The sequence below is a fragment of the Fistularia commersonii genome, chromosome 18 (genome assembly GCF_037954325.1).
Source record: "Fistularia commersonii isolate RoL2024-O1a breed Wild chromosome 18, RoL_Fcom_v1.0, whole genome shotgun sequence".
NCBI classification, from domain to species: Eukaryota; Metazoa; Chordata; class Actinopteri; order Syngnathiformes; family Fistulariidae; genus Fistularia; species Fistularia commersonii.
The window spans coordinates 14495001-14521296 of NC_141301.1; the positions used below are offsets into that span (position 1 = coordinate 14495001).

The 26296-nt window shown below is 43.2% G+C and overlaps 1 protein-coding gene across 13 annotated transcripts in view; it reads left to right on the top strand.

Moving 5' to 3' along the window:
• Positions 1 to 26296, top strand: part of LOC147224523 (muscleblind-like protein 1) — an 83917-nt gene that overhangs the window by 20885 nt on the left and 36736 nt on the right. For all 13 annotated transcript variants that reach the window (XM_086164853.1, XM_086164842.1, XM_086164839.1 and 10 more), the window contains exon 2: positions 562 to 1491. In XM_086164853.1, coding sequence (XP_086020979.1) covers positions 1318 to 1491 — 174 coding nt within the window. In that variant the 5' untranslated portion in view covers positions 562 to 1317. The remainder of the gene's footprint in view (positions 1 to 561; positions 1492 to 26296) is intronic.

The following is a 26296-nucleotide window of genomic DNA, read 5'->3' on the forward strand; positions in this document are numbered from 1 at the left end:
TTTTTTAATAAATAAATATATTTTTTATAAGCATTCTTTCGGTTCATTTTGGGAAGGACTGCCACTTCGTTGCCAGCAGTCACAGTAACAGTACTTGTTAAATTCTGTTCATACATTCATGCATTCATTCATTCATTCATTCCTGATCTTTACCGCTCAGCATACAACTATTGCATACAGGTACTGGAGCGCGCAGTCGCTGTTAAAGTCGTGTGAGTGTGAGTGTGTGCGTGAGCTGATTAAACACAAATCAGATTGATTGAACAAATAAAACTGAAAATGGATGTCATTACGCTGTTTGTTCCCCCTCCCCTGCCAAGTGACCTTGAGTAACCCCCCCCCCCGATCAATACATTTTTACTTGAACATCTTGTATTGATCACAAAAAAAAAGTTGTTTTTTTTTTCCTCTGCGGCAGCAGAATTTTTTGCATTTGTCAGAATAAATAAAGGACACAGAACAGACTTTTTTTTTTTCTTGAAATCAGCCGCAAGCCATGAGTGAGTGTGCGTGGGTTTTGTGTTTCCTGCTCTCCTGACTGTCTCCTTTGGATCTCCACAGAGAGAAGTGCCTTCTTTCTCTGACCCCTTCGGCTGAAGCCGTCCCCGAGCCCGTCCAGCGGGATTTCCAGGATTCCCGCCGACGACTCCTTCTCGCCATCCGCCGCTTTTCCATTTTGGTTTTTCCCGGCCGTCGCCCCGTGGAAGTCCGCCTCTCCCGCCCCTCCGATGCCGAAAACGGCCTCCTTTCATCGGCTCCCGTGAGCGGAAGAAGCCCGTCACCGTCCGGAACCGTCTCCTCATCCTCCTCTTCCGAATCCCGCCCCCGCTCTTTCCTGCAGACCCCGCATCTTCTCAACATGCGATCGATAGCGTGTCTCACCGTCCGTCTCGTCTGACAGTTTCGTCCGGGAAGCAGGGCGCGAGAAAGAAAGAAAGAAAGAAAGAAAGAAAGGAAGGAAGGCCGGAGGTGCTTGTGTTACAGAAAGAGGGCGCGACAGAAAGAGAAAGAGGGAGATTACAAAGCAAAGCCTTGCCCTCAGCGGCTGAAAAGGGGGGACGCGAAGGGAAAGCTTCTTATTATACTTGAGAGAAGACTCATAAGATGGGCTGCAGGTGTTAGAGAGCGCCAAGGCCTGTCGGGCCCCGCCTCCGCCTCCACCCCCTCCGGACATCGACCCCCCGCCGAAAGGTCGTTTCCCATGTCAGTGACTTCTTCATTTCCATCACTTCTGCCCGCGTCAGTAGAAAAACACCGAATTACGCCGACCGGATATCCGTTTCTCCCGATCGCGCCCTCCAAGCCCGCCGGCTCAGAATGGCGGTGAACGTGACGCCCATCCGGGACACGAAGTGGCTGACGCTGGAGGTTTGTCGGGAATTCCAGCGAGGGACGTGTTCGCGACCAGACAGCGAGTGCAAGTTCGCCCACCCGGCCAAAAGCTGCCAGGTGGAAAACGGCAGAGTCATCGCCTGTTTCGACTCGCTCAAGGTGAGTCCGGCGCCGGGTAGCCGCCGTTTGTTTCGGTGACTTTCAGGGACGTGTTAAGGTGTGAGAACGCGTCTCAGGTAGGCCCCTCGTTCCGCCGCCGTGGTTCAAACGGCTCGAATTAAATACGAGCTTGTTATTCAGAATCAACGTTACTCGCCGCTTCCTGCTCTGCAACGTTACGGCGCAGTTTTTCCCCTTTGCCTCTTCATCGGGGCGGCTTCACCCCTCGGTGTGTAATTACCCTTGCGCCTATCGATTCGCGCTGCCCGCCGGTTCCTCCCTGACGGCTGTGTTGCGGAATCAAGAGATTCGAGACTTTTAATTTTGCGACGTAATTCAGAGATCAGCGTCAGATTCATCCTAAACTGATGCAAACCAGCCGGAAAACGACAACAGCAGCATCGCAGGGTTTGAGATATAAAAGAAAAAAATATGATAAAAAAATCTAAAATAACATCTTTAAGAATAAATATGTAAAAAGTTGGAAAAAAAAAATAGGTATGTAGCTGCTGTGTGCGTTCTTTGGGTTCATCGCACTGCACTGTATGGAAGGTTCAAGGATGAGGAAAAAGGCATATTTTCACACCGATTTTCAAGAATTATCATCCCAAGGCCGTGTTTCTGCACCCACCTGTGAACCCAGCCACTGCAAAATACCACGCACACACACACACACACACACACACACACACACACACACACAGAGCTTAGAGATGTCAGAACCATGCAGGCTCTGGTCAATACACAAACATACTGTGTGACCCCAGAGTGTTTAAGGTTAAGTTATGGCGGAGGTGCCTGGTGTGTGTGTGTGTGTGTGTGTGTGTGTGTGTTTGGTAAGCCGAAACGAGGCCGTAATTGCATTAACATCTGTGCATCTGACTCAGAGTTTCCCTCGCTGGCATGTAACTTTAGCGCCGGGGAGGGACGCTGCAAAAGTCCTCCTGTGATTGTCACATCACCGGGCTGAATGGGAAACACAGGAGCGGAGCAGCGAAGTGTGTGTGTGTGTGTGTGTGTGTGTCAGTGTGTGTGTGCGTGCGCGCCTCTTGTTTGTACGTGGGTCCGTGTGTGTTATTTTGAGGTCATGCAGCACAGTGGGGTGTTCTCAGAAGCCTCTGCAATTTTCAGTCTATTTTTGCCCTGGCGCTGAGACAACACACTCCCACTGTTCAGCCACGCTCTCACTTTCTCCGTCCCTCTCAGAGACGGGATGGAGATGGAGGGGGAGCTCCAAAAAGCAGCGGCGGTGGGGGGACGGCGGGGAAACAGGACGAGCCGCGCTGAAAGATCGACTTTATTCGTGAGCGCCGAGTGACCGCGGAGGCGGGAAGCGTTAACCCGATGCTGAAAAGGGGCGGGTGATAATTATATTTGTCACAACAAAATGTATTCAGCAACGTTCTTGACCTCTTTCTAATTGTGTTTTTGTAAAAGCGAAGCTTCAATCTTTAATTACATAATAATATTTATAAATAATTTCCTCGGTTGCCGGCATTTTCAGATCAGATCTAATGATATGGAGATGGGGAACATCTCCCCGTCATGATCCCCATTTTTGTTACTATTCATTCGTGGATGTCAATCTTTGTATCTCATTTATATTCATATTCATATTTATTTCACTTTTTTATTTTTTGACATTATAACCGTTACGCTGCTGTGACAAAAGAATTTCCCGTATGGGGATCAATAAAGTTTATCTTATCTTACCAGCCAAAAAAGTGCATAATGAAGAAGAAAACAGAGGTTGCACTGGACTATAAGTCGCATTTTTTAAAATAAATAAAATACATTTTATAAAATAAGAGACTAAGAACAGACATTTCATCTTGAAAGGCAAGTCACTTTCTTACCTTTTTCTGCACTTCTGCTACTTTGCACTGACAAAACCATCATGCTGCTGTTGTCCATATATAATTAGGACTGACCTTTCCACTAAACTATACACAATAAAGAAAATAATTCTGCAATTCTCTCCTGCCGTCAAATATCATTCTGTATCTGCGTGCACTTTAAACTTCCCGTGGGATTGTGAGAAACGTCTTTTCGATTCCTCTGCATGTCGAGCACATCGGAAGAAATTGACAAGAAAGCTGCATTTGACTTTGTCTTGTAGTAATAATAGTGGAATAAAGCGCAACAGGCTGAATAGGTGTCTGGTGTGTATTTGATAGAGAGGCGGTTGCGTAGCATGAAGCGGTTACACCAATAAGGTCCTCCCGCAAAGTGATTCATATTCATCGCCTTGGCAACCGCCTGGGCGTGGACACATAACTGCACCGTTGGCAAGCCTCTCCTGGCAGCACGTTGTCCAAGCACCCATTTGTGAAGTTGATCTTCTAGCTATGGCTAGCTTTTAGCTAGCGATTAGCTTTTTTTTTTTTTAATTTTCTTCATTGCAGTCACGGTGTCCTCTGCTTTTCGCCAGTCTATCACAAGTTTTCTCGCTCTCTCCAAACTTTCCGCTCCCGGATTACCATTTTCAGCTGCATATTTCACTACTTGAAGCTTTTAATCTGTGGAATGTAATTTTTTTTTTTTTTTTTTTTTGGGGGGGGGGGGTGTGTTCAGTTGTCTTTATTAGATGATGTTTAAATATTCAGTAGTTAGCGGATATTGGGACAGAAGCCTAGAGCGCACCCTTGTGGCTGTCAGTGTTAAAATAAAGAACATGTAATAATAAATAAAGAACAACAATTTCCTTCGGGATAAATAAAGTTGTTCTTATCTTATCTAATGTGAAATGATATATTTTAATATATTAAGTCGCACCTGTGTGTAATCGCAGGATCGGCTGAACTGTGACAAAAAATGTGACTTGTAGTCCAAAAAATAGGACAACCGTTCAGTCATTCTGGGCAATTTTTCCCAATTTTTTTTTTCCAATATGTTTTTGGACAGCGGGAGGAAAACGGGCGAAACGCCAACCGCTGCGCCTTCATATCATAACCACTTATCCTGCAGTCAGGGTTATCAGGGGCGGAGCCTATTCCAGCCGCCATAGGGCAAACGGCGGGATTCAACCTCGGCAGAGACGTTCACCCGCTCTTTCACGAGTCACTCAGAGTGTAACCGCAATTGTCCGATTTACAATAACTAGTCGTAAGAAATCCCCCGTGGGTGTGAAAAACACTCTTGCTGCAAGGCTTCATCGCCCGTTTTGGTCCTTCGGAAGCCGTTCCCTGGATTTGACCCGACGGGTTCAGAGCCTCTGACATGCTTCAGCCTCAAATATTTGTCACAGAGTTGATGCCGCAGGACTTCGGGCTTCTGCGAAGCTGAAAATATGTAAATATAGGCGGAGTGTGTGCAGAACAGAAGCTCACGTAGCATAGCATTGCACATAGCCGTCCCGCTGTCTCATTAATCCGGACGTTTTGGATTGACTGTTATCGTTTCGGTCAATCTGTGTCTTTTGGCTCGAGCGGGCACGATGATTACGGAGCTCAGTCAGTGTCGAGGACGTGTCCTGCAATTTGTCTACTATCTGATCGGCAAGAGGAGAAAGAGCTGGACATCAGTCAAGTCCGCCGGGTTCACTCTTTTAACCAGGGTGTTGGTTAAAAAGGCTCGGCGTGATTACAACTTGGCTTGAGTTGGGCGCAGGTGACACGGGGAGGGATAAGTTTGGCTGTGGGCGCATCGTGAAAACAGACCAACGGTCTAGGAAAGCGGGCGTAGCAGGAAATGTGCGAGGAAGCGTACGATCGGGCCCGGAGAAGGCGTTCCACAGCCGCCCTCCGCTTCCAGGGCGGTTACGATTTACCTGCTTTACCCGCAGACGACTCCGAAAGGCACGTGGCGGAGAGGTCGCCACGGCGACGTGAGGATTTGGACGGAACAGGAACATCCTAAGAACGTTATTTTGCCACATCGGCCCCGCCGGTCTTCCAGAATGCGCTCTATCGGAGGTGAGGTGAACAGCGGGAGGTATTTGGAAAGGAGGCAGCCGTTCCCTGCCGCAGTTCGGCGAAGGACTCGGAGGATCAAGGTTTCCCTCCCGTCTAACTCGGTCCTCCCTTTCTGTTTTAAATGGCGCATTGTCAGCCAAAGATAGAGTGGCACATTCCTTTCCAGTGATAACAAAGGATGCGGGGAGGGCGATAACGCCGATTAAGGCGGACAAAAAAAAAAAACATATTTTACGTGATACTCCTCCTCTCCACGCCGCTATCACGCACCTTGGATGTGGGAGGGAATGCAAACGGTCCCAATGCACGAAACTACTTCTAGATTGTAATGTATAGAGCTAAAAAGCAGTTTTAGCATGAAATATTCAGAGTAAAAGCCATTTGGTCGTTGGACGTCTTCATATTTCATAACAATTTCATATTTTAGCATTAATAGTCTGTCAAATTCTTTTCATCCGCTCAAATAAGTGCTTTATTTTGTCAAACTCCGTAACATGTATGCCTCCGTGACACACACGGTTAGCGTAATGATACAGATATGCTTCGCGGGAAATAGTCCAGGGGATTATATCATCAGCAGAAAAAAGGCAAGGCGGGGTTTTCGATTGGCAGATGATTCGGTCCTGCCGGGATTTATTTTGCAGCTGTCTGAGCTTCAGATCCAGTCCCCGTGCTTCTGGAAATCTGGGAAGTTAGTCGCCGGCATTGTGCTTCGGTTTTGTGCATCAGAATAGCAGACGGTGTTTATTGACCATGTCGTCAACTCTTGGCTGATAGCACGACCCGCTCCTACAAACAGGCTGTAGCGGGTCCTTGTAAAAGAATACCGGACTTAAATATACAAAAATTAAAAGCGAAAGTGAACTGAATATTTTATTTTAACCCTCTCCAGGCAGATGTTGCAGATTTGCGACCGCTAAATGCTACTTAGCTAATTACGCCACAACTTAATTTGAGCCTGAGAGGGTTAATTAGTGTCAAAATCTTCATGTCATGACAACTGGACTTGAAGAAATTCACCGTAAACTAAATGACTGGGAACCTCCACAGATTTTACGTGCTTTTTTATTTCACCACTGTGTGGTAAGTCACAGGAAGTGATGTATATATATATATATACGGTATATGTGTATATATATCTATATATAAATATATAGATATATATATCTATATATATATGGAGGCGGCTGTGGCTCAGCTGTGAGAACGGCTGTCATTTTACCAGCAATGCTCTAAATTGCCATCCCGACAAAGCGGCTGAGGCAGGACCGGAAACCGAACGGGAGAGCGCGACTAAAGTGCGTTTATTTAATTTTAGATTCAAATAAAACAATTATTCCAACTCGGGCCCTAGCTGTGTAATTTGTCCTTTGGGATTCTTTACCCGTTAACTTATATTTGTTCAAACCAAAATACATTCCAAGCAGTTTAAGCTACAGTTGAGTCATGTTGTACTAAATGGTCTGGATTTAAATGCCGTGCGATTTTATTTCCGTGCAAGTTTGTGTTAATGTTGACGCTCTAGTGAGCAGAGGTTTAACTCAGCAGGTTTTGAGTACACGTGCACGATTTCGGATCGTGTCGTCACCTCTCTGCTTGGACACGTCTGGCTTTTTACCGTAGAACGGCGGAGTGGGTTTGAATGCCGGGAATCCGCGCGGAGCCGGTAAAACGAGCGACGATTGTCGCGTTTGATACGAGGACGGCGTCTGATCGAATTTGGTCGTCTCTTCGGAAACGAGGTGAGCGGGAAGGACAGAACACGATTGCTCGGTCTCAACAGCTCGCTGTCGGGAGGGAGACGCCGTGACCGGAGACGGTGGTTGGAGTTTCGAGGAGGTTTCCAGCAGGTCCCGGGATGAGACGGGACTTCAAACCGCCGGGGTTTGTAATGAAGATGGAGAGCGAAACCCATGTACCCATATCTGAAATATTGAAGGAATTCATTCATCCATTCACTCATCTTTCAAGTACTGAGGGTCAACGGTCCAGAGCGGAGGAGAGGGTGGAAAGAAACGGGTTGGAATGGGTGGAGAAAAGTGTCAGGGTGCTATGAGATGGAAGAGTGTCAGCCAGAAGGAGAGGAAAGCTGGAGGAGGCAGTGGTGAGATGGTGCTGTGAGCTCGACAAACACTGACAACGTAGAGATGAAGATGTCGAGGTTCTCTTTGAGAAGGACCTGGGTGGAGAAGATCAGGGACGAGTCCATCAGAGGGACGGCACATGGTAGATGTTTTAGATTCAAGATTCAGAGCGTTTGTTGTGACATGTGGAGTGTAGAAACGTGTTTCCCCGTTCAGTGAAATTCCTGCTTTGCTGGATATGCACTGATAGGAAGAGTGTAAACATGTAAATATGTAAATATGATTATAGATATGAGAACCAGCCGTCCAGGAGAACAGTGGCGGTGCAAGAAGACAGCTTCTGCAACTCAAAAAAATGCAGGTGCAAGGATGAGAGCAATTTAAGCGGGCAGTGGACTTTACATGTGGAGAGAAGCCACACTGAGATGGTTGACGATTGTTAACGGGAGCTGGAATTGGAGGTCTGGAGAAGATCGATGGACGTGGTGAGAGCGGAGGATCCAGAGGATTGGGTTGGATGGAGAAGGTTGATCCTCTGAAAGAAAAAGCCCAAAGGAGAAGAAGAAGAAGAAGAAGAAGAAGAAGAATTCGCTCATTATCTTTGCCGCCTCTCCCGCACGATCCCGGCTGTCATTGGACGAGAAGCGACCAATCACAGAGCCACATAATGAGACGCGCAACCAACGCACGCGTCATCTAGAGACATGCAATCGACACACATTCATTCAGCCTCTTATTTTTACATCATTTGGAGACATAAAACTATTTATCTTCCGTTCACACGCCATATAAGGACGTACAACCATTCATTCAAACATCTGGACAATTTAGGGTCTCCGATGAACTTCCTGCAAGTTTTTAGCTCGCGGGAGGAACCCGGAGAAACCGGATTTGAACTCACGTCTGGAAGTTCTTCCCATGTGAATTGCATTCGCTATATTTCCAAGGCCCGCGCATCGTATTGCGTTTCCGAGCCGGTGAGTTTTAGCCGCGTTGGGAATTCGGTATATATCGTGACCCAGATCCGTACAACGCAGACTTCTTGCGAATGTACAAGGAGGCGAGTCCTTCCTCCATCCTGCCAGGAGGAGACGGGAGGGAGGAGGTTGTGCAATATTTCTCTAAGAAGAAGGAAACAGTGTCTGTGCAGGGGAGTTGGAGCGGAGGCGGCGGGAGAAGGAGGGGATACTATGGGATGCAGAATATTGGATAAGAAGTCTTTGAAAGGGAAACACACTCCAACGGCGCTAATCTACTCGCTATCTGTATTCCATTGTCACGCTCTTCGCACTCATCCTCTTCGCTCATTACCTTTGTTAATCTATCTTTATTCAACTCGTCCATCCTCATCCCCGCCGCTTTTTTTTTTTTTTCATTATCACACAGAGGCTGTTCTATTTCACACTTTAAAAAAAAAAAAAAAAAAAACTTCAACCATGGATCGACACGCTTCCATTTATACGTCGATTTAGGAAAATACAGCTGCGTCATGTCCGTAGAAACAGATAAATCCAACTGCTGATATTCGATCGCACTTGTTAATGCCACCCAAGACCGAGAAGACTTGGATAAGACTTGTGTAAATCATCTCACATCGAGTTTTAAGCCTCAGCCTAGTGAATCTTAACCGAGTCTAGATGCAATGTTTTCCCCGGGTATCCGCAGAGCCGTTGCTATTTCAGTCCGTTCGCTTTTCCTTCTGCGCTCTGTTTTGATACGTTGGAGAGTCCAGAGCTCCACCATCGCCTTCCCGTTCATCTGCACCGTCAGCAAATACCGTCTCTGCTCCGGTGATTAATTGTCTACCAGGTTTCCTGTATTTTTGGAGCTCATCTACCGGTTGGGGATTTTGTTACGCCTTGCGATGATATCAAACAGGTTTGATATTGTGGTAAGCCCGAGACGACAGCTCGGATTACCGCCTTATGCGAACGAGATGACCGGAACGCGCCGCCACTCCGGTAAAAACTCAAGCGAATCTTTCCGTTTTTCGTCTGCGACTGTTTAAATCGTCGAAAGGGTGCAGAAATAATTTTCCGAAATAATTTGAAGCGACTTCTGTTTACCAATTTCTTGTCTTCCCATTTCCTTTTCGCGTCTTCCTCGTCCCCGCCATGTAATTGCCTCCCGGAGAACGGAGTTTGTTTGTTTTAGCGGCAAAACAGAATATTTGTTCCAGCCGTTTTGAACTTCTGCCCCCTTATCTGCCTCTTTGATGCAGAGTTATTGTCGCGTCTCTTTCGGCGGCGTCTCGGCCCTTGAAGTCAACCGTGGGTTCCTTTTTTAAAACGACCCGCTTTCGCAACTGAATGTTTCCATTCAGCTGCAGACGACACGGATCGGGGCGACGACATGCTCACGTTATACGTATGAGATACAAATTTAATTCTTAAATTTGATTTGATTAATTCTTTAATTTTTCTATTCTGTCTCTTGCTATATTTAATTGTTGTCTAACTTTCTCTCAACATGCACACGTTATACGTGTGAGATACAAATTTAATTCTTATATTTGATTTGATTAATTCTTTAATTTTTTATTCTGTCTCTTGCTATATTTAGTTGTTGTCTAACTTTCTCTCTATTTTTATTTATATTCATATTTGTTGATATTATGACTGTAACGCTGCTGTGACAAAAGAATTTCCCCTATGGGGAACGATAAATATCTTATCTTATCTTATCTTATCTTATCTTATCTTATCTTATCTTATCTTATCTTGTCTTGTCTTGTCTTGTCTTGTCTTATCTTGCCTTAATTCGTTCCTGAAGTGTGTTTGTAAATTGATTTTTTTGTAACTTTAATGAATTTTTCACAAATTGATTTGTTTCCACCCCAACCAAAACTCACAAAATAAGGATATTCATGTAGAAAAACAATAGAAATAGAAAGATATTAATTATGTGAGTGACATCAAATAGAAAAATCATGGTTATTGTTAATTTTTAGTAGTGTTGTAATTTTTAGTGTCGCTCAGGCTACAAACATAGACACTGAGCCAAAAACCTACACTTACAATGAAATTAACATTTCAGCAAATCTCATGATTATATTAAATTGAGTTAACTTAACATTACAATAAACCTATGATAATTCCTAAATTAAATTAAACTTGACGTTACAATAAAATTATGATGATTCTTAAATCAAAATAAACTTCACATTGCGATAAACTTATGATTGTTCAATTATAATTGACTTAATTAACTTACATTTGACGTTACATTTTAGTTTTCTTCAGAATTTTTCTTCTTTTTTTTTTTATTCATTTTTCCTCTGAATCACTCCTTTCTTAAAGAATTGATCCAAGAAAGTTTGCTTTCGCCTATTTTTTAAAATGTTACGCAGATGACTTGTCGTTGAATCGGTCCGATATATTGCAAGCCTGCACTTTGTCTGTGTTTTTTCGCTCAATCAAATGAAATCAATCAATTGTGATGACAATTTTGCAAAATAAACATAAAGATATAAAATGCCGCCACATAAGAGATGAGAACACCACACGCGAATTACGATTTTTGATTTCTTGCTCTTGTATTTGTATCGTATTTTCTTTTTTTTTTTGGCGTATTTCAAGGATAAAATTAGCCGGAATGGATTGCGATTGGTATGTTAAGGGTCGGCTGTATTACGAGCGAAATGGAAAAGCAAAGCAGATGGTTTCTGCAGAGCGTCTGGCCCGGAACGCCCGCGTCTTCGGTTTCCAGTTCCTCCCAACTATTCAGGCTTTTTTCTCTCAGCGAGAAGCTCGTCTTTGGGAGGGACGCAGCCCCACACACACACACACACACACACGCAAAACAAACCTTAAATCAATTTCAATTCAGGGAAGTTATTTTTAGGCGATTGTTTTAGCAAATCTCGGGTGTTTTGGAGGTCGTAATGCATGTACGCGGTATGTAGGCTACCGTGCTCGGCGCCGTGTGAGGGCTTCTCAAAACACAAGTCTCTCCGAGGAGCCGAGCCGCCGTGATCCATCAACAATCCATTTATAGATTATATTTTTGGGCTTAACTAAACAGGATATATCACATCTCATTCCTCAGATGGCTCGGCCTACACAGAATATTCTGAAAGGAGGCTTTATTATTAGAACGTTGCGATGAAGTAACCGCTCCACGGACCGCCGGCAGCCAGAAAAACGTCGTCTGAATATATTCAGGGCCGAGTCCTCCCTTGTAACGTCTCCTCTAAATGTCTCTGTCCTCCGAGAGGCCACCGTTTCTCCATCCATCTGCAGATACGCTGCCTCAGCATAGACACACACACACACACACACACACAAATCCATCTTTAAACATGCTGCATCAGCATGGAGACATGACACAACAACTCCAGAGCCAAAATACATAGAAGGGCGTTCAGGAATAGCCTGCTGCCACATGCAATCGGCTTCCTCTCACCTTTTGACTCTCGGCATTCTTTTCCCCTTAATGAAGCATTACCGTCTCTACGGGCCGGCGTTACTCAGAAAATTCGTCCTAACCCGAGTTCAAGTTAATATCAAAATGCCGGCGCGCTGATGTCCCGATGCCCCGCTGCGTGCCCTTGCAGGCAAGGCTCGGCTAAATGCTTCCTAAGTGGATTGATATCCAGCTGAACGCGGGGTTTTCCTCTTTTACATCGCAGGCTGAGAAGAACTGAAGGAAACGACTGGACGTTAGGACACATTTGGGCGACCGGCGTTTTCACAATGAGAAGAAACTATAATCCGTTATCACTGACGACTGACAATATCAGCTCGCTTTTGCGAGACCACGCGCTTTTATTGAAAAGTAACATTTCAAAAAAAATGGGCCATTTTCCATCTTGTGTTGGACTAACTGGATCCATTCTGTTTATTCGGTTATTATTTATTAGATAACTACATCTATATTTATTTCTGGAGTGGGGGTTGGCTGATGTTTGAGTGAAAACATACAGAACAAAAGGACTGGTTGAAAATGATAGTCAGTATTTACAGACTCACTGTTCATTTGTGCCTTCTCCTACTATGTTTTTTATTTTTGTGATAATTTTCTCAATCACTTTTCGTTCTTTTGTTTGCTGTTCTTCAATATTTAATTTAATTTAATTTAACTTAAGTTAAAATAACTTAAGTTAAGTTAACTTAAGATAACTTAACTTAAGTTAATTTTATTTTATTTTATTTTATTTTATTTTATTTTATTTTATTTTATTTTATTTTATTTTATTTGTTTTGTATTATTTAATTTAATTTCATTTCATTTCATTTCATTTCATTTCATTTCATTTCATTTTATTTTATTTGTTTTGTATTATTTAATTTAATTTACTTTAATCAAATTTTATTTTATTTTATTTTATTTTATTTTATTTTATTTTATTTTATTTTATTTTATTTTAGCCATAATATCATGTATCGCCCAACTCGCTTCGGAGGAATCCCGCCAGGCCATGGTAACACTTCGATGTAGCATGTATTCATGTATTTAGAGCTCATGTGATGAACTGACTTGACTCGGCGTCTGTTGAAAGGAAATACAAGCAAAAAAAGGGCTTCAGAATTTGGATGCATTTAAAAGGAGCCGCACTTGAAATAACACACTGAAGCCGGGGTATCAAAGCAGGATTTCACGCTCCCTCTCAGCATCTCGGCTTTTAAGCGTTCGTGCAGTGCGGGGCCCTGTATCTGTGGCCACAGAGGACCAATCAAGTTATTTCTTTATTTATTGTCCAGATTTGCTCCGCGTTTAAAAATAAATGCAACATTCACAGGTAGCCGGGTTGTTGCTCGCGCTCCAAAGCTGGCGACTGCGTAAGCGGGCGCGGAGGCTGCACACCACAGCGCAGAATTTCATAAGTCTGGCTCTGACAGCTGTCGGGACGGTGTGATAAACAGACCAATCACTGCTCTGCGTCCGACCATGACGGTTTAATTACTGGCGGTGTTTTGACAGAGACTCATACGGAAACGGTTCACGTTTGGCTTCGGCCTCTTTCTGTTCAGCACGAGCGAGATCAGCGTTTTACCCGTGGACCGCGCAGTCACCCCTGCACTTGTTTCACCTCCCGCTCAAAACTCCGGCGACGGAATAATAAAAACGGCGCGTCCGTAGTCCATGATTTATACGGGACGGCTACAAAACAAATGCAACGCTGATTTGATTTGCAAACGGCGGCGCTTCGCCATTTCTCTTCCCCCTGTCAGCCCCGCCCTCCTCGATGTTCCCGCTCCCTTCGCCTCGAACACCCGTCAAGAACCTTCCGAGCACGACGTTTGTAATCCTTTTAAGGGTGCCGCGAACAAGCCAGGTGCGCGCGGGTTTCGGAGGAAGACGTGAACGGAAAGAGAGGGAAGAGAAGCATTAATTCACTCCGGGAGAGCAAGTTGTCTGCGGACTTGTTATCCTACTTTTGTCATTAGAGGCTCGACGTGTTCCTCTCCATCTCCCCTTCCCTCCGCCTGTCGCTGACCATCTGCTCTGCATCTGATTTCAGGAGTCCCGGCATAATGGATTCGCCGCTGCAGGTGCTATCCTTCATTTTTAACCCTTAGCGATGTGACAAGCAACTTGCACACACACACACACATATATGCGTGTCGAGTTTCGGATGTGAATTTCATCCTGTCCGTTATTTCCTGATTGCTTATGATGTGGCTGAAGAGAGACATAAAATATTCAAGGGAATAGAAAATGCGAATATATTTGGCGTGTCAGATGGGCGCTGTGCGATTAGCGGGATCTCAGCCGGCAGTCATTTGTAGAGGTCACATATGCTTCCCGTACCTGCGCGGTTGTGACTGTTTGCTCCGGCCGTCCACAATCATGCAAATTAGATGAACGGTGCACTCTGGCTGTCGCCGCAATGTTGTTTTTTTCTGCAGATTCTCCTCCCGCCGCCGCGGGCTTACTCTGCATCGGGATATCCCATGGAGGATGTTTAACCCTAGAACACTCATGTTAAAATAAGTAACGCCATCACTAATGTTGGGTTTATTTTACCCAATACAATATCCTGGATAAAATACAGTTTTCATCAATTTATAGATGAACCGATGGGAGGAGGGAAACAAACATTACATTACATTTGGCAGACGCTTTTATCCAAAGCGACTTACAATAGAGGACATAAGGACTGCAAATAACACTTGCAAATACAAGATGCATGGGAAATATACAGAACAGTAAGCTGAGGTTAGTGAGTTTTTTTTTTTTTTTTTTTTTTTTGACAAAGACATACACAAACGTACACATACACACACACACTGCATAGCCTAACTTGGTGTCTAACCTGATCTGGGGCAGCTCAAGCATCAGCGCAGTAAATAGTCCTGAAAGAGAAAAGTTTTTACCTGTTTCTTGAAGGACATGCAATGAATAACATCAGTGAGCATCCTGACGCTACCCAAGAACCAGTAAAACACGATAAAAATCACATGACAAGAGTTGTGTGTGTGAAGATCACCCGACGTTGGTGTTCTGGGGTTAAGAAACTGCGTCCGTCGTGGACAAAATAACACATCCAAAAATGACTGAATGAAATATTCTCATTAAATACTTTGTTTTTTCCATAGTTGACTGTGCTGACAACATAATCAAATAAAAATGATCCATGGAAATCAAATGTACGAACCCATGGGGGTCTTGGGTTTGGAGTCACACTCCAAATTAAAGTGGAAAAACACACAATGTCCTTAAAACAAATCCAAATGAATCCGTGTTGCTTCCTAAGTGGACACTTTGATTTCACACAAGCGTGACTGACTTGGAGTTACATTGTGTTGTTGAAGTGTTCCCTTTATTTGAGCAGTATATTTTATTCTTTTACACTTCCAGAGTTTTTTTATTTTATTTTTTTTTTAATTTACATGTGTTTTTAGCTTGACCTGTCCTTGTATGTCCTGCTGCTGCTGCAAAACAATTATCAAAGCATGGGGATCATTAAAGATAAGATAAGTTAAGTTAAGTTAAGTTAAGTTAAGTTAAGTTAAGTTAAAAATAAAAATTATTGATCCTCATAGGGTAACTTCTTTTGTCACAGCAGCATAATAGTTACAGTCTCAATAAATATGGGTATAAATAGAGAGATCCGCAAATAAATAGACAGCAAAGTGAAACAACAAGGATAATCATTGACAAAAGAATGGAAAAAAAATTAAAACATAAACAAAGTGACAATTGCAATGACAAAAATAAATGCAAAAGGAGCGACAGCAACAAGGATAAAAAATGGACACTGGATTTAAGGTGTGACTCCGTCGATGTTTCCCCCCGAGTCCTTGGTTTCCGCCGGATCTCCTGCAGTGGCGTCCGGTGGTGATTTATTATTTCAGCGTTTGTCACGCGCCTCCATCTCCCGGTCGAGGCAAAAGGCCGCCCCGTGTTGCGATTGGATCCGGTAAAATTCAGCGTTTCTTCTCAAATGCTCGTTCACGAGCGAAAGTTATGTTTCTGCAGAGCGCGGCCCAGACAGCTGGGTCGACATTTTGGCGCCAGATAAATAAAATCTGACTGGACTCGACTTGACAAATCACGGTGGCTGGTGAGTCACCGTGTTCTCTGGTGGTTAATGGAGAAATAGGCAGAATGAAAGTATTGATTTATTGTTTCTCCTGGTGTTATCTAAACGCGTTCAGCACCTGCTTAGGTCTGAAAAAGCGGGGAACGTTAGCTAATTAATCGATAAAGGCTGTAGCTTTTAATGACAGCTTGGCACTGAAGACCGTCGTTGCGATATTTGGCAGGAATTACATGACGAAGAGCGGGATCTCTCGGTAAACAACCCCTCCGGAGGCCGGGCAGCAGATTTTAAGGGTCTTGAAATGTCGCCGTTCGTACGTGACCGAACTCAGGCGAGTGTTTCTTTCATGCGGCGAATTATTCGCATTTACAGGACCTCCATGTTGGGTTTTAACCCTGTAGAACGACTGTCTTTCAATGCAGCGTCCCATGCTAAGCTCACTTTCAATAATTTAGCGCTCCTCCTTTTGAAGGTGCAATGAACGCAGGACATTCTGCTCTGCAGACACGTCCGACACACAAGCCGTCCAAACTCGCCTTTTCTCTGCTGACTCGATTCGAGCTTTCGCCTCCTTTCGTTCTCAGAAGAGTTATTTTAGCCCGTCGGTATCACCAGCAGCCGATCGGCTCCTTAAATTCTGACTTTTTTATGAGCCGATCTCCATCCTCTCTTTCAATCACCGAGGCAGGCCGACTTTGACTCCACTTCCACTTACGGGCGAACCTCGGCTCACGAATTTCATTCAATTTTTCCCTTGACATCGATGTGAATCTCATTGTTCCATTCTCAAGATAACAAACGTGCCGTTTGAAACTTTTTTTTTATGGGTTTATTCGTGGCAAAAATAAGCCCTTCTCACATATGAACCCCTCATCTTTCATTGATCCCAACTAACAATCACATTTCTACTTCTTCTAAGACTTGAGACCTTTGCTTTGTAAACGTAGTCGTGCTTTTAGCCACATCGACCGTCTTTCACGTACTTTTGTTCTTCATCATCGTACTGATGGTTGATTTCGCCGTGTCGTAGTAACACCATCATCGCTCTCACGTTTAGCTATTATTTCTCTCTTCAGATTGACTGTAATGGTTAACTTCTTCTTAACACCAATATCACTGGTACTTTTAAGCTTTTTTAGGTGCCATAATCAGGGCTGGCTTACTAAAACAAAAAGCACAAAAAGTGGGGAACACAACGATGAACAATGTAAACAATACGTGTTAGCACGCGCGACTTCCTCCGCGCTACAACGACGCAACACGGAAACCCAGCGAGTTTGTTTGTAAATCTGTCGGGGCTCGTTCACTGGCCGAGTCGAAATTTGATCGAAAACCCGACTTGTTCGTGATTCGGGGGCGTTTTGAAGCCTTTTCCACCGGTTCTCTCGTTCACTCAGCGATGGCGGCCATTGAAGGAGCGGCCATTGATGGAGCGGCCATTGAAGGAGCGGCCATTGAAGGAGCGGCCATGTCGGGCGCTAATCCATCGGCGACACTGCGCCTTTCAGTGTCTCGCTTATGGACACTTGCGCCGATGTCCTTGAACGCACCGCCGTATATTTAGATTTGCATTTAGTCTGCCAACATCGGTTATTACACACAATGCATCATTTCAAATTTCGCAACAAAGCACCCTTCATTCGATTCTCCGTGAAGAATGACGGCATTTTATGGACTCTAAAAGGTCTTCAGAGTAGTATTTATTTGATTACATGAAATATGAACGCCCAACTCTTGGACGATCATGGTCAACTTAAAATTTGATCCCACGACTAAACTCTGTATTGGATTATTTAATCCGAAGCGTTCCCAACTTTCAAAGTGACTCATCCCAGAAGGCTTGTGGAAACACACGTGTTCGGACCTGCTTACGTTGTTTTTTCAGGAGCGCTGAGGGTGACGGTCACGCTAAGAGGGTCCGTGAGCGAGATGCCGAAGCTCCAGTTGCTCAAGACCAGGGCTGTCAAACTCATTTTAGTCCGCGGGCCAAAAATACGGCTTAATTTGATGTCAAGAGGACCAGTAAAATCATTACCTAGAAGTAACACTAAGTAACACTATTTACAGATGATTTTTAAAAAAAATCTTTATACGTAATGAAATGTTTCTCTAAAAAATACATGAAGAATTAATATAAAAAAAAAGGTGACATTACACCCTAAAAATATTGTTTTGTTAAAAGTAAAAATCTTGTCTGTGGGAACATTTGTCTCTAGAATTTATTATAAAATGGATTGGTAGCATGTATAAGAGGAGGTATAATGTTCGCAGGGCTAACGGTGGCTATTCTGGTTATTAAATGGATCTTTTTAGTTGTGCTCTTTTTTTTTTTGCTATCATTTTTGTGTTTTTTATAAAAACGGCAAAAGAAAAGATCGCCTTAACAATATCGCTTTTTCCATTAAAAAAAAATCATTTTGTTGTCAAATTTTGAAGCAAAAAAATACACTGAAAAGTTACTTATTCATTTTTTCCTTACGGTTTTCTCCTTTGAAACCTTGTGTGTATGTGAGAAAAAAACGCCGGACAAACCCAAAGACTAGATTTCGGGCAGGAGGACCACAAAATATTGTTCTGAGGGCCTCGAGTCCGAGAGGCTGTGTGAACGGGTGGATGAAGAGGTGATGAAAACGCCGTTCGAGTGAAGTCCTTTTACCTTCGTGCGAAAAAATCGAGCAAGGCGCTGAACCCTGAGCCGCCCAGACCGGACGCAGCAGCTCTCACACATCCATCGAGGATTAAAGAGTTGCAATGTTTTGAGGTGAAAAAGCGTCAAATAAATTCAGTTCATTTATCACTCTAATGTCAACAAATGGTATTTACACACAGTTAAACCGTGGCCTCCTTTTCTGAATGTATTTTTCTATTTGCTCCGCCTGATAAATCTTTTTTTTTTTTTTTAGGGCGGGATAAATGCAAAACATTCGGCGTGTTTTTCCGCTTTTTAATTTCACTCCAGCGAATCAAAAATGTATTTCCAAGATGTCTCCTTTCCCCCGGAAAAGCGAGACAACCGAGAACCTTAGCGTAATTTTCCATTATGCTCGTCTCGTGTGTCGTTTCCTGCTTCCTGCCGCGGTAAACACGCGTTCATACGTTTCGCTCGCTGTCCCCATCACTCTTTACTTTAATTGGAAAATAATCAGGGTCGGATGAAAGGTTCATTAAATCTGGTTCGTGAGAGCCCTCAGCCAAACGCGCAAAGAGGCGGGAGATCCGTCACACTTAGTAGAAGAACTCCGAATCCTCCTCCGTCTTCTCTGCCGGGAGGATAGAATCGCAAAGTCGTGCAAGCGATGGCGCCGCGACCGGACGGCGTTTCATTGGAAGCGAGGAGGGTTGGAAGGAGGCAAGGGAGTGGCAGGGAGAGGCAAAAAAAACATTACCAGAGAAGCGATAATTAAGAAAAACCACGCGGTTTAACGGCACTTTGTCTGGATCTCGTATCGATCCATCACGAGCATCATGCAGCAGATGTTTATTACACTCCAGTGTGTCTCGTGCCCTTCTCTCCGTTTCCACGCATCAATTCTGGTATATTAAATCCGACCTGTCAGTTTTTTGTTGTTCTTTTCCGCTCTGAGAATAAACAAATGAGCGCAGATTGCAGATTTGCCGGGCCGAAGCCGAGGCGGAAAAGGAAAACGAGCTCCTTTTTGGGAGCGGACAGTGACGGGCAGTCAGGAGAGGCAGGAGAGGCCCGGCCTCACCTGCCATCATGGAAGGAAAAAAATGTAAAATGAAAAGATAAATTAAATGGTTATTCGGTGATTTGTACTGTAAAGTATTTTCCACTTAACTTCACCGTTTTTAGTTGTTGTTTTTCAAAATCGCTGAAAAAAAAATTCTGATTTACCGTTCAAATATGAAGAAGAGACGTGCGGTGACCCGGCAACCATCCGAGCCCACTGTGGACTGCACAACTATCATGCTAACTGTGCTAACATGCTATGCACTGAGACCGTATTGCTATCTCTATGTATGACAGTATTGAAATTTGACAAACACTTTTAATATATGAACTAAATTTCCACAGTTTAGCTGATGCGTATAATATTTTTTGTCAACAACTTTAACGTGTTTCTTGTTCTGAGCGATTATAAAACAGAGACATTGAGTGAGGCACGCAGTAGCGGTGCCTCATGGTAGGGGGCACTGGTGATCCTTTTTATTACTTGCCTTCAGAATAATATAATTAGCAATAGCAAGCTACAGTAAACATCAGTTTATAATAACAGGGTGACGGGAAGCCTGGCGGACAGATGTTTACGGGTGTAACGTTGATGGAGAAGGGCGTGAAAAACAGCCGCAATATCCGCTTATTGTTACGTGTTGCGGGTCTCGTTTTTGGATATTGTGATTCTTCAGAAGGCTTTAACTGGATTACAGCAACATTAGGTTCGTCCGTCAGAAAGCCGCCGCCGCCGCCGCAGCAGCAGCAGCAGCAGCCGCGGCTCGCTGTCCGTCACCCACATATCTTTCCCGGCAGCTCCCCCGCTGGTATTTACCAGAGCTGGAAAATAGATCATCATTATGTCTTTCTGATATTGCAGAGCGAAAAGATAAATATCTAAACGGAGCGTTTATTTTTCATTCAAACTTTATGGTTTTAATTACATATCACTTAGCGGGATGTAGAACTGCAACAAAATCACAGCCCTCATCATGAATAATGGCGTTGTAAATGTGTTTGGCGGTTGATCACATCGCCTAATGCCCCCCCGCTCTCTGCTGAAGTGGTATCTACCGTCTGTGATCGATACCAATTGATGAGGATGAGTGTGCAGCCGGAAGGTGCTTTGCAGAGAAGGAAGTATGACGTCCCTCCGTGTGTGTGTGTGTGTGTGTGTGTGTGTGTGTGTGGGTGGGATGAAGTCGCAGACTGTCACGCTCCATTCTGTGTTGAATTGCACGAAGAAAAGAAGCCCTTTTCCTGCGAATGACTGTCCTCTTTCCCTGCCTGTCGTTGTCTGTCACTTTCTGGTTTCATTGTGCTGAATCTAAGTGGGCTTCCGGTGCGATCGGATGGCCGATCGATATCGATATATCATATAATCAATCGATATATTTGTTTTATGCATTTCAATCATGAGCTATTCATGCTTGCCTTTACTGTTAAACACATTAAATTATGGGGGGGGATCGAAGTCTAGTTGCATGATTGGAAAAATAAAATGATTTAAGACGCAATAATTCATTCTTGAAATTCAAATATAATCTAAATATATATGAAGCTTTATTATAATAATTTCTTTTAATCTTTACTGCGCGGAATGAGCTCTTCTGTGACGAGGGAAGTGGGAGGTTATAAAATAAAATAAGATAACCCTGGAATGTAAGTTGATTGTATTAAGCATGCTCGTATGTGTGTGTGTGTGTGTGTGTGTGTGTGTGTGTGTGTGTGTCAGGGGATCATCACTCTGTGGAGTAATGAATGCTAATCCTCTTTTATCTGCTTTAACCTCGAGACAATGACACTGGCTGCTGATGCCTGTACAGTGACACCCTATGTCGGTGTGTGTGTGTGTGTGTCTGTGTGTGTGTGTTTCCATGTACTCAGTGTGCACGAAAGAGTCAGTGCCTCTACTTGTTATTGACAACCATTCCCCTTTTTCAAGTTTAAGGCGCGGTCTTGTGATTATCTGCAACGTCCCTCATGACTCATCAGAAGCCGAGCCGAACATTCCAGGCCTCTGACTCGGAGCTCGGCTCTTCTCCGCGGGACCGCCGAGAAAATCATAGTCATTTATCCCGGATCTCTCCTCGGGTCACGTTAAAAAAAAAAAAAAAAAAAAACGAAAAAAAAAACAAAAAAAAACCTGCATTAACATTCGCCGCTGTTATTTGTCGTTTCAATCGGGAGCCGCTTTGAGTCGACGCTGAGAATCCCGGGGAAAACAGGAAGCGGCCGCCGTCCTTCGTACGACTCGTCCTCGGCTCCGATACGTCTTTTCTCTTCCTTTGTATTCAAACTGTGATGTTTATTTCTCTCGTTCCCTTTTAAATTTAAAGAAGGAGCCCTTTTAACCCCCCCCTCGCCTTCCTCTGGCAAACTCTGGCCCCAGTGGAATTATATTAACCCCGTGATGCCGTACACAATAACCCGCTAAAAGTACAAATCCCAGAATGCCGCGGGTGTTTTGACGCGAAAATCACGACAGGACCCATAAACGCGCTCTCCTCTGTTGACAGTCGCCATAGCAACGAGCTACGCCCTCTGAAAAACCAAAGGCAGCAAACTCAGCTATAATTAATGTTTTCCTTATGCGCTTTTTGTTGCTACTCCAAGACATCGGCTCGAATGGTTTCACGTTCATTGAAGGATATTATCATTATTTGTCATTATTTTATCTTTACATTTATTATCAATCGGTGGAAAAAGGTTACTGTTAAAATATAATTCAGAAGGCTGCAAATCAAGAGGCGTGCGATTTTTTAAAATTTTTTACTTAAGTAATAAATGCCATTGATGTGTTTTTTAATTTGAATTTAGATTTTGCACACGTGCAATTAGAAATTATATATTGTGTTATGTTAAGCTTTGCTTGTTCAATATTCAGCTTTTGCGCAAATCTTGAATGAAAAGGTTTATTGTTATATCCGGAGGAAGATTTTTTTCAATAAATATCAATGTTGTGCTGCGACATGACCCCCTTTTTAATTTTTTGCCCAGTGCGTATTTGAGTTGCTCTCACACGTTTGCTTCTTAAAACGTCTCAGATCAAAATACAAGTACTGCCCTTATTTTATGTGCAGGGATGTATTGATATTCTGCACGCCCACATCCATTTCAAATCAGCGACCATGTGAGTTTTCCATATTATGAGACATTGGAAACTAGTGCGCCATGATCTAGGTATTATTTTTCAACTGCGTTAGTCACAACTTGGATTCATTTACGCAGGAAGATTAGTGGCCAAGGTGGCCAAATGATATTTGAGATATTTTACAATATCAGAAATTAGCATAGCAATACGCCTTCAAGTTTCATTCAGTGACATGCAGTCAGGGGAGGCAGGAGAGGCCGTGCCTCACTTGCCGATCTTGGAAATAAAAAGTTTTAAACTGAAAAAAGGGTTAAATTATTATATTTGCCAGTGATTTGTGCTTTAAAGGTATTTTTCATGTAACTTCACCAGTTTTGGATCGTTTTTTTTTTATTCAAAATTGCTGGATATTCACATTTATTGTTCAAATATTGAGAAGATTGTGGTGAGTGCGGTGAGGCTGCCGACTGTCGAGCCTCAATGTAGATTGTGCAATGACGGCTGACTGCTAGCATGCTCTGCACTAAGACCGTCCTGCTGCCTGTCTGTATGTCGCTATTAAAAATGTTCAAACACTTTTGCTGGATGAACCACATTTCCAATGAGCAATAATTTTTTTTTTTCAACAATTGTGAAATGCGTGTTACTAGTTTCTTGTGCCGAGTGATCATGAGGCACATCAGTCAGTGCCTCACCAGCCGTGAATCTCACCACACGTCTCTGGTTTCATTAATATTAAAGATATAATTGTATCGTCACAGCTATTAGCATGTTATCATGCTATTAGTTGAGGCAGAAGGCTGCACATTCAGCTTGTCTCCAAACAGATGGCTTGCTCCCGGAGGAACATTAGGTTTCTGTAGATCATCTTAAAGCGTGTAGTACGGACCTGCTTAGATTTGATCTGATTTGACGGAGCATAAATAAAATCCGATTTGACTTGACCTTTACCAGTTTATCCACATAGCCCATCTTGAGGTTTGGGCCTGTTTTTCTCCCGTGTTTAAAAATGGTTTTGTGGCTCCGGGGTGTGACGACCAGGGGCCTCGTCAGGGGCGTGAAACAACCGCCAGATAAACTATGGCTCCGACAAGATAGTGTTTATGCAACTGTCCTTATTTTCAAAGTATAAAAAAAACTTGAAATGAGTCGTAACATGTTAATCATAAGGAGGGCAGCGGCAGCACCGCCCTCCGGGTCGCCTGATAATGATTTGTTAAGCCAGCGGACTTGATATCCTATAAAACACATCATGGATGGACGTTTCTTTAACAATAAAGAGATTAAATCGCGGCATACGTGAAAAACTGGGGATGTTTTAAACGCTGAAACAAAGATATCTTTGCCTGTCTGCAAAAATACGTTTTTCACGACAACTGGCGGGGAAATGATCGGCGCTAAACGCCGTGAAATCCCGTGAGCGTCGTACCTGAAGGGTTTACAAACTGCCCGCTTGCCACGCTGAATGAGGGATTAAGCTCAATTTCAGGAATTGTTAGTTTAAAAAAACGAAAAAAAAGCATATACTTATAGATAAGGCAGCTGGGTTTTGGATGCAGCTTACATTAATATTTCTGCATGTGCACAAAAGGAGGTGTGAGGATTCAAAATACCACCCACACACACACACACACACACACACACACACACACACACACACAAGCAGAGTGTATGAGTGTGTGCAGTAACCTTCACTGCATACCTGCTCTTGCCGAGTTTTGCCCACGCGTGTGAATGCCTACTTTTTGCCAGAAAATCAACGCCACACCCGGGAACTTTACAGGAAACTGCACTCACATGCAGGAATTCGGCGTTTGCATTAAACCGATAAAGCTGCCGATTTAACCGGATAATCCTAAAAAAAAGTTTTATGACCGGACAAACCTAAAAAAGTTAGTTTCAGTTTTCTATTTTTTTTTTTTTTAATTTAAATTTTTTTCCATTCCTTGATGTTGTTGTTCTCTCTTCTGTCAACTTATTTGTGGATTTCTTGCTAATTTTTGATTAATTGTCTCTCTATTTATATTTATATTTATATTTATATTTATATTTATATTTATATTTATATTTATTGACACGATAACTGTTAAAATAACATAAGAACAACTTTATTTATCCTGAAGGAAATTGTTGTGCCAGAGTATCAAGCAAAAAAATAACAATAATACATAACAGTAGGAAGAAGGGAGAATAAAAATACAATAAAATATATATATTATGCTGCTGTGACAAAAGAATTTCCCTCATGGGAATCAATAAAGTTTATCTTATCTTAAAAACGATAAGATAAGCTCACGCCATACGATTAGATTCACCGTCAGAATATGACAGAAAGTACGGAGGTGGTAGTTTTAGTTTTATTCTGCGTGATCTGGACGCGCCGGACAGGATGGCGGCTCATCTGCCGTCAGGAAAACCTGAGCGGTCAAAATTTACGACACGCTGGGTTTTCAGAGAAGGAGAATTTAGCTCAGTGTTGCAGGAAAACCGTGCTATTTATATCCGGCACCACCGAGGTTAATTACCGGCTTTTCGCAAAACGCTTGATTCTTCTTTCTTGTGAAAGTCAATCCAAACACTTATTAGGAAGAGCCTCCAAGTTTGCTTTAAGTCCTCCCTAAATATTTACAAATCTGCAATCGCAGCTCATAACTTGAGTAAAGTGACGCAAAGAATTTGTTCTAATACAAACAAAGGTGAAAGCGAGACGTTCTGCTTCAATTCTACATCTGCACACATTTTTATTCTTGGGAAAAGATGCAAACACCCGGGAGATATTTTAACAAATGATCTTTTGCCAGAGAATATTTTCAGTTCGGATAATCAGATCCTTTCAGATTTATAAGTCGTTAAATTAATTTGTCTTTTGTGCATACGCTGTTGGCATAGCAACCACACCCAGAGTATGCGTGTTTGTTTTATTTCTAGAAAAATACAACTTTAATACAAATATAACGCTCCTTGGCCGGATACATGATTCCATCTCTGATAGTCCTTTTCCCGGCGGTGAGGATGGGGGTTAAAATGCTCACGGTTCATTTTCCTCCTTGTAATAAATTCATGAATTTGCTCGGCAATTTGATCGCTACCTCGTAGCGACTCACGGACCGGCAAGTTAGCCGATCCAATATTTGGATTAAAGAGCTGACGGATTTTCTCCCTAATGGCTGAAACTCTATGTGAGATAGTAAGTATATCATTAAAGTGCAGGGAGTTAATTGCCTGCTGGGTTTGTACTGTTTCTGAGTAAACCCACCTACGGAAGACGGCATCGGTATATAAGAACCTGAGTTGTGGAGGATTCGGAGAAAGCGCTTTGGCTACGATATTGTTAAAATATGCAAAAAATAAGCCCCAGTCAGTGTGAGTGGGATTCCCTGTTGAAGTGTACGATTGCGAAACGTGCCTTGCGCCAAACTCCATGCTTGTATTTCATACTTTTCCTTCTTTTTTAATTCTCTCATGATATTTGCAGAACTTTAAATGGCGCTGTAGATTCATGATTCACACGCCACCGTGGATATACGTCGCACGCAAGTTCAAAATGAATGT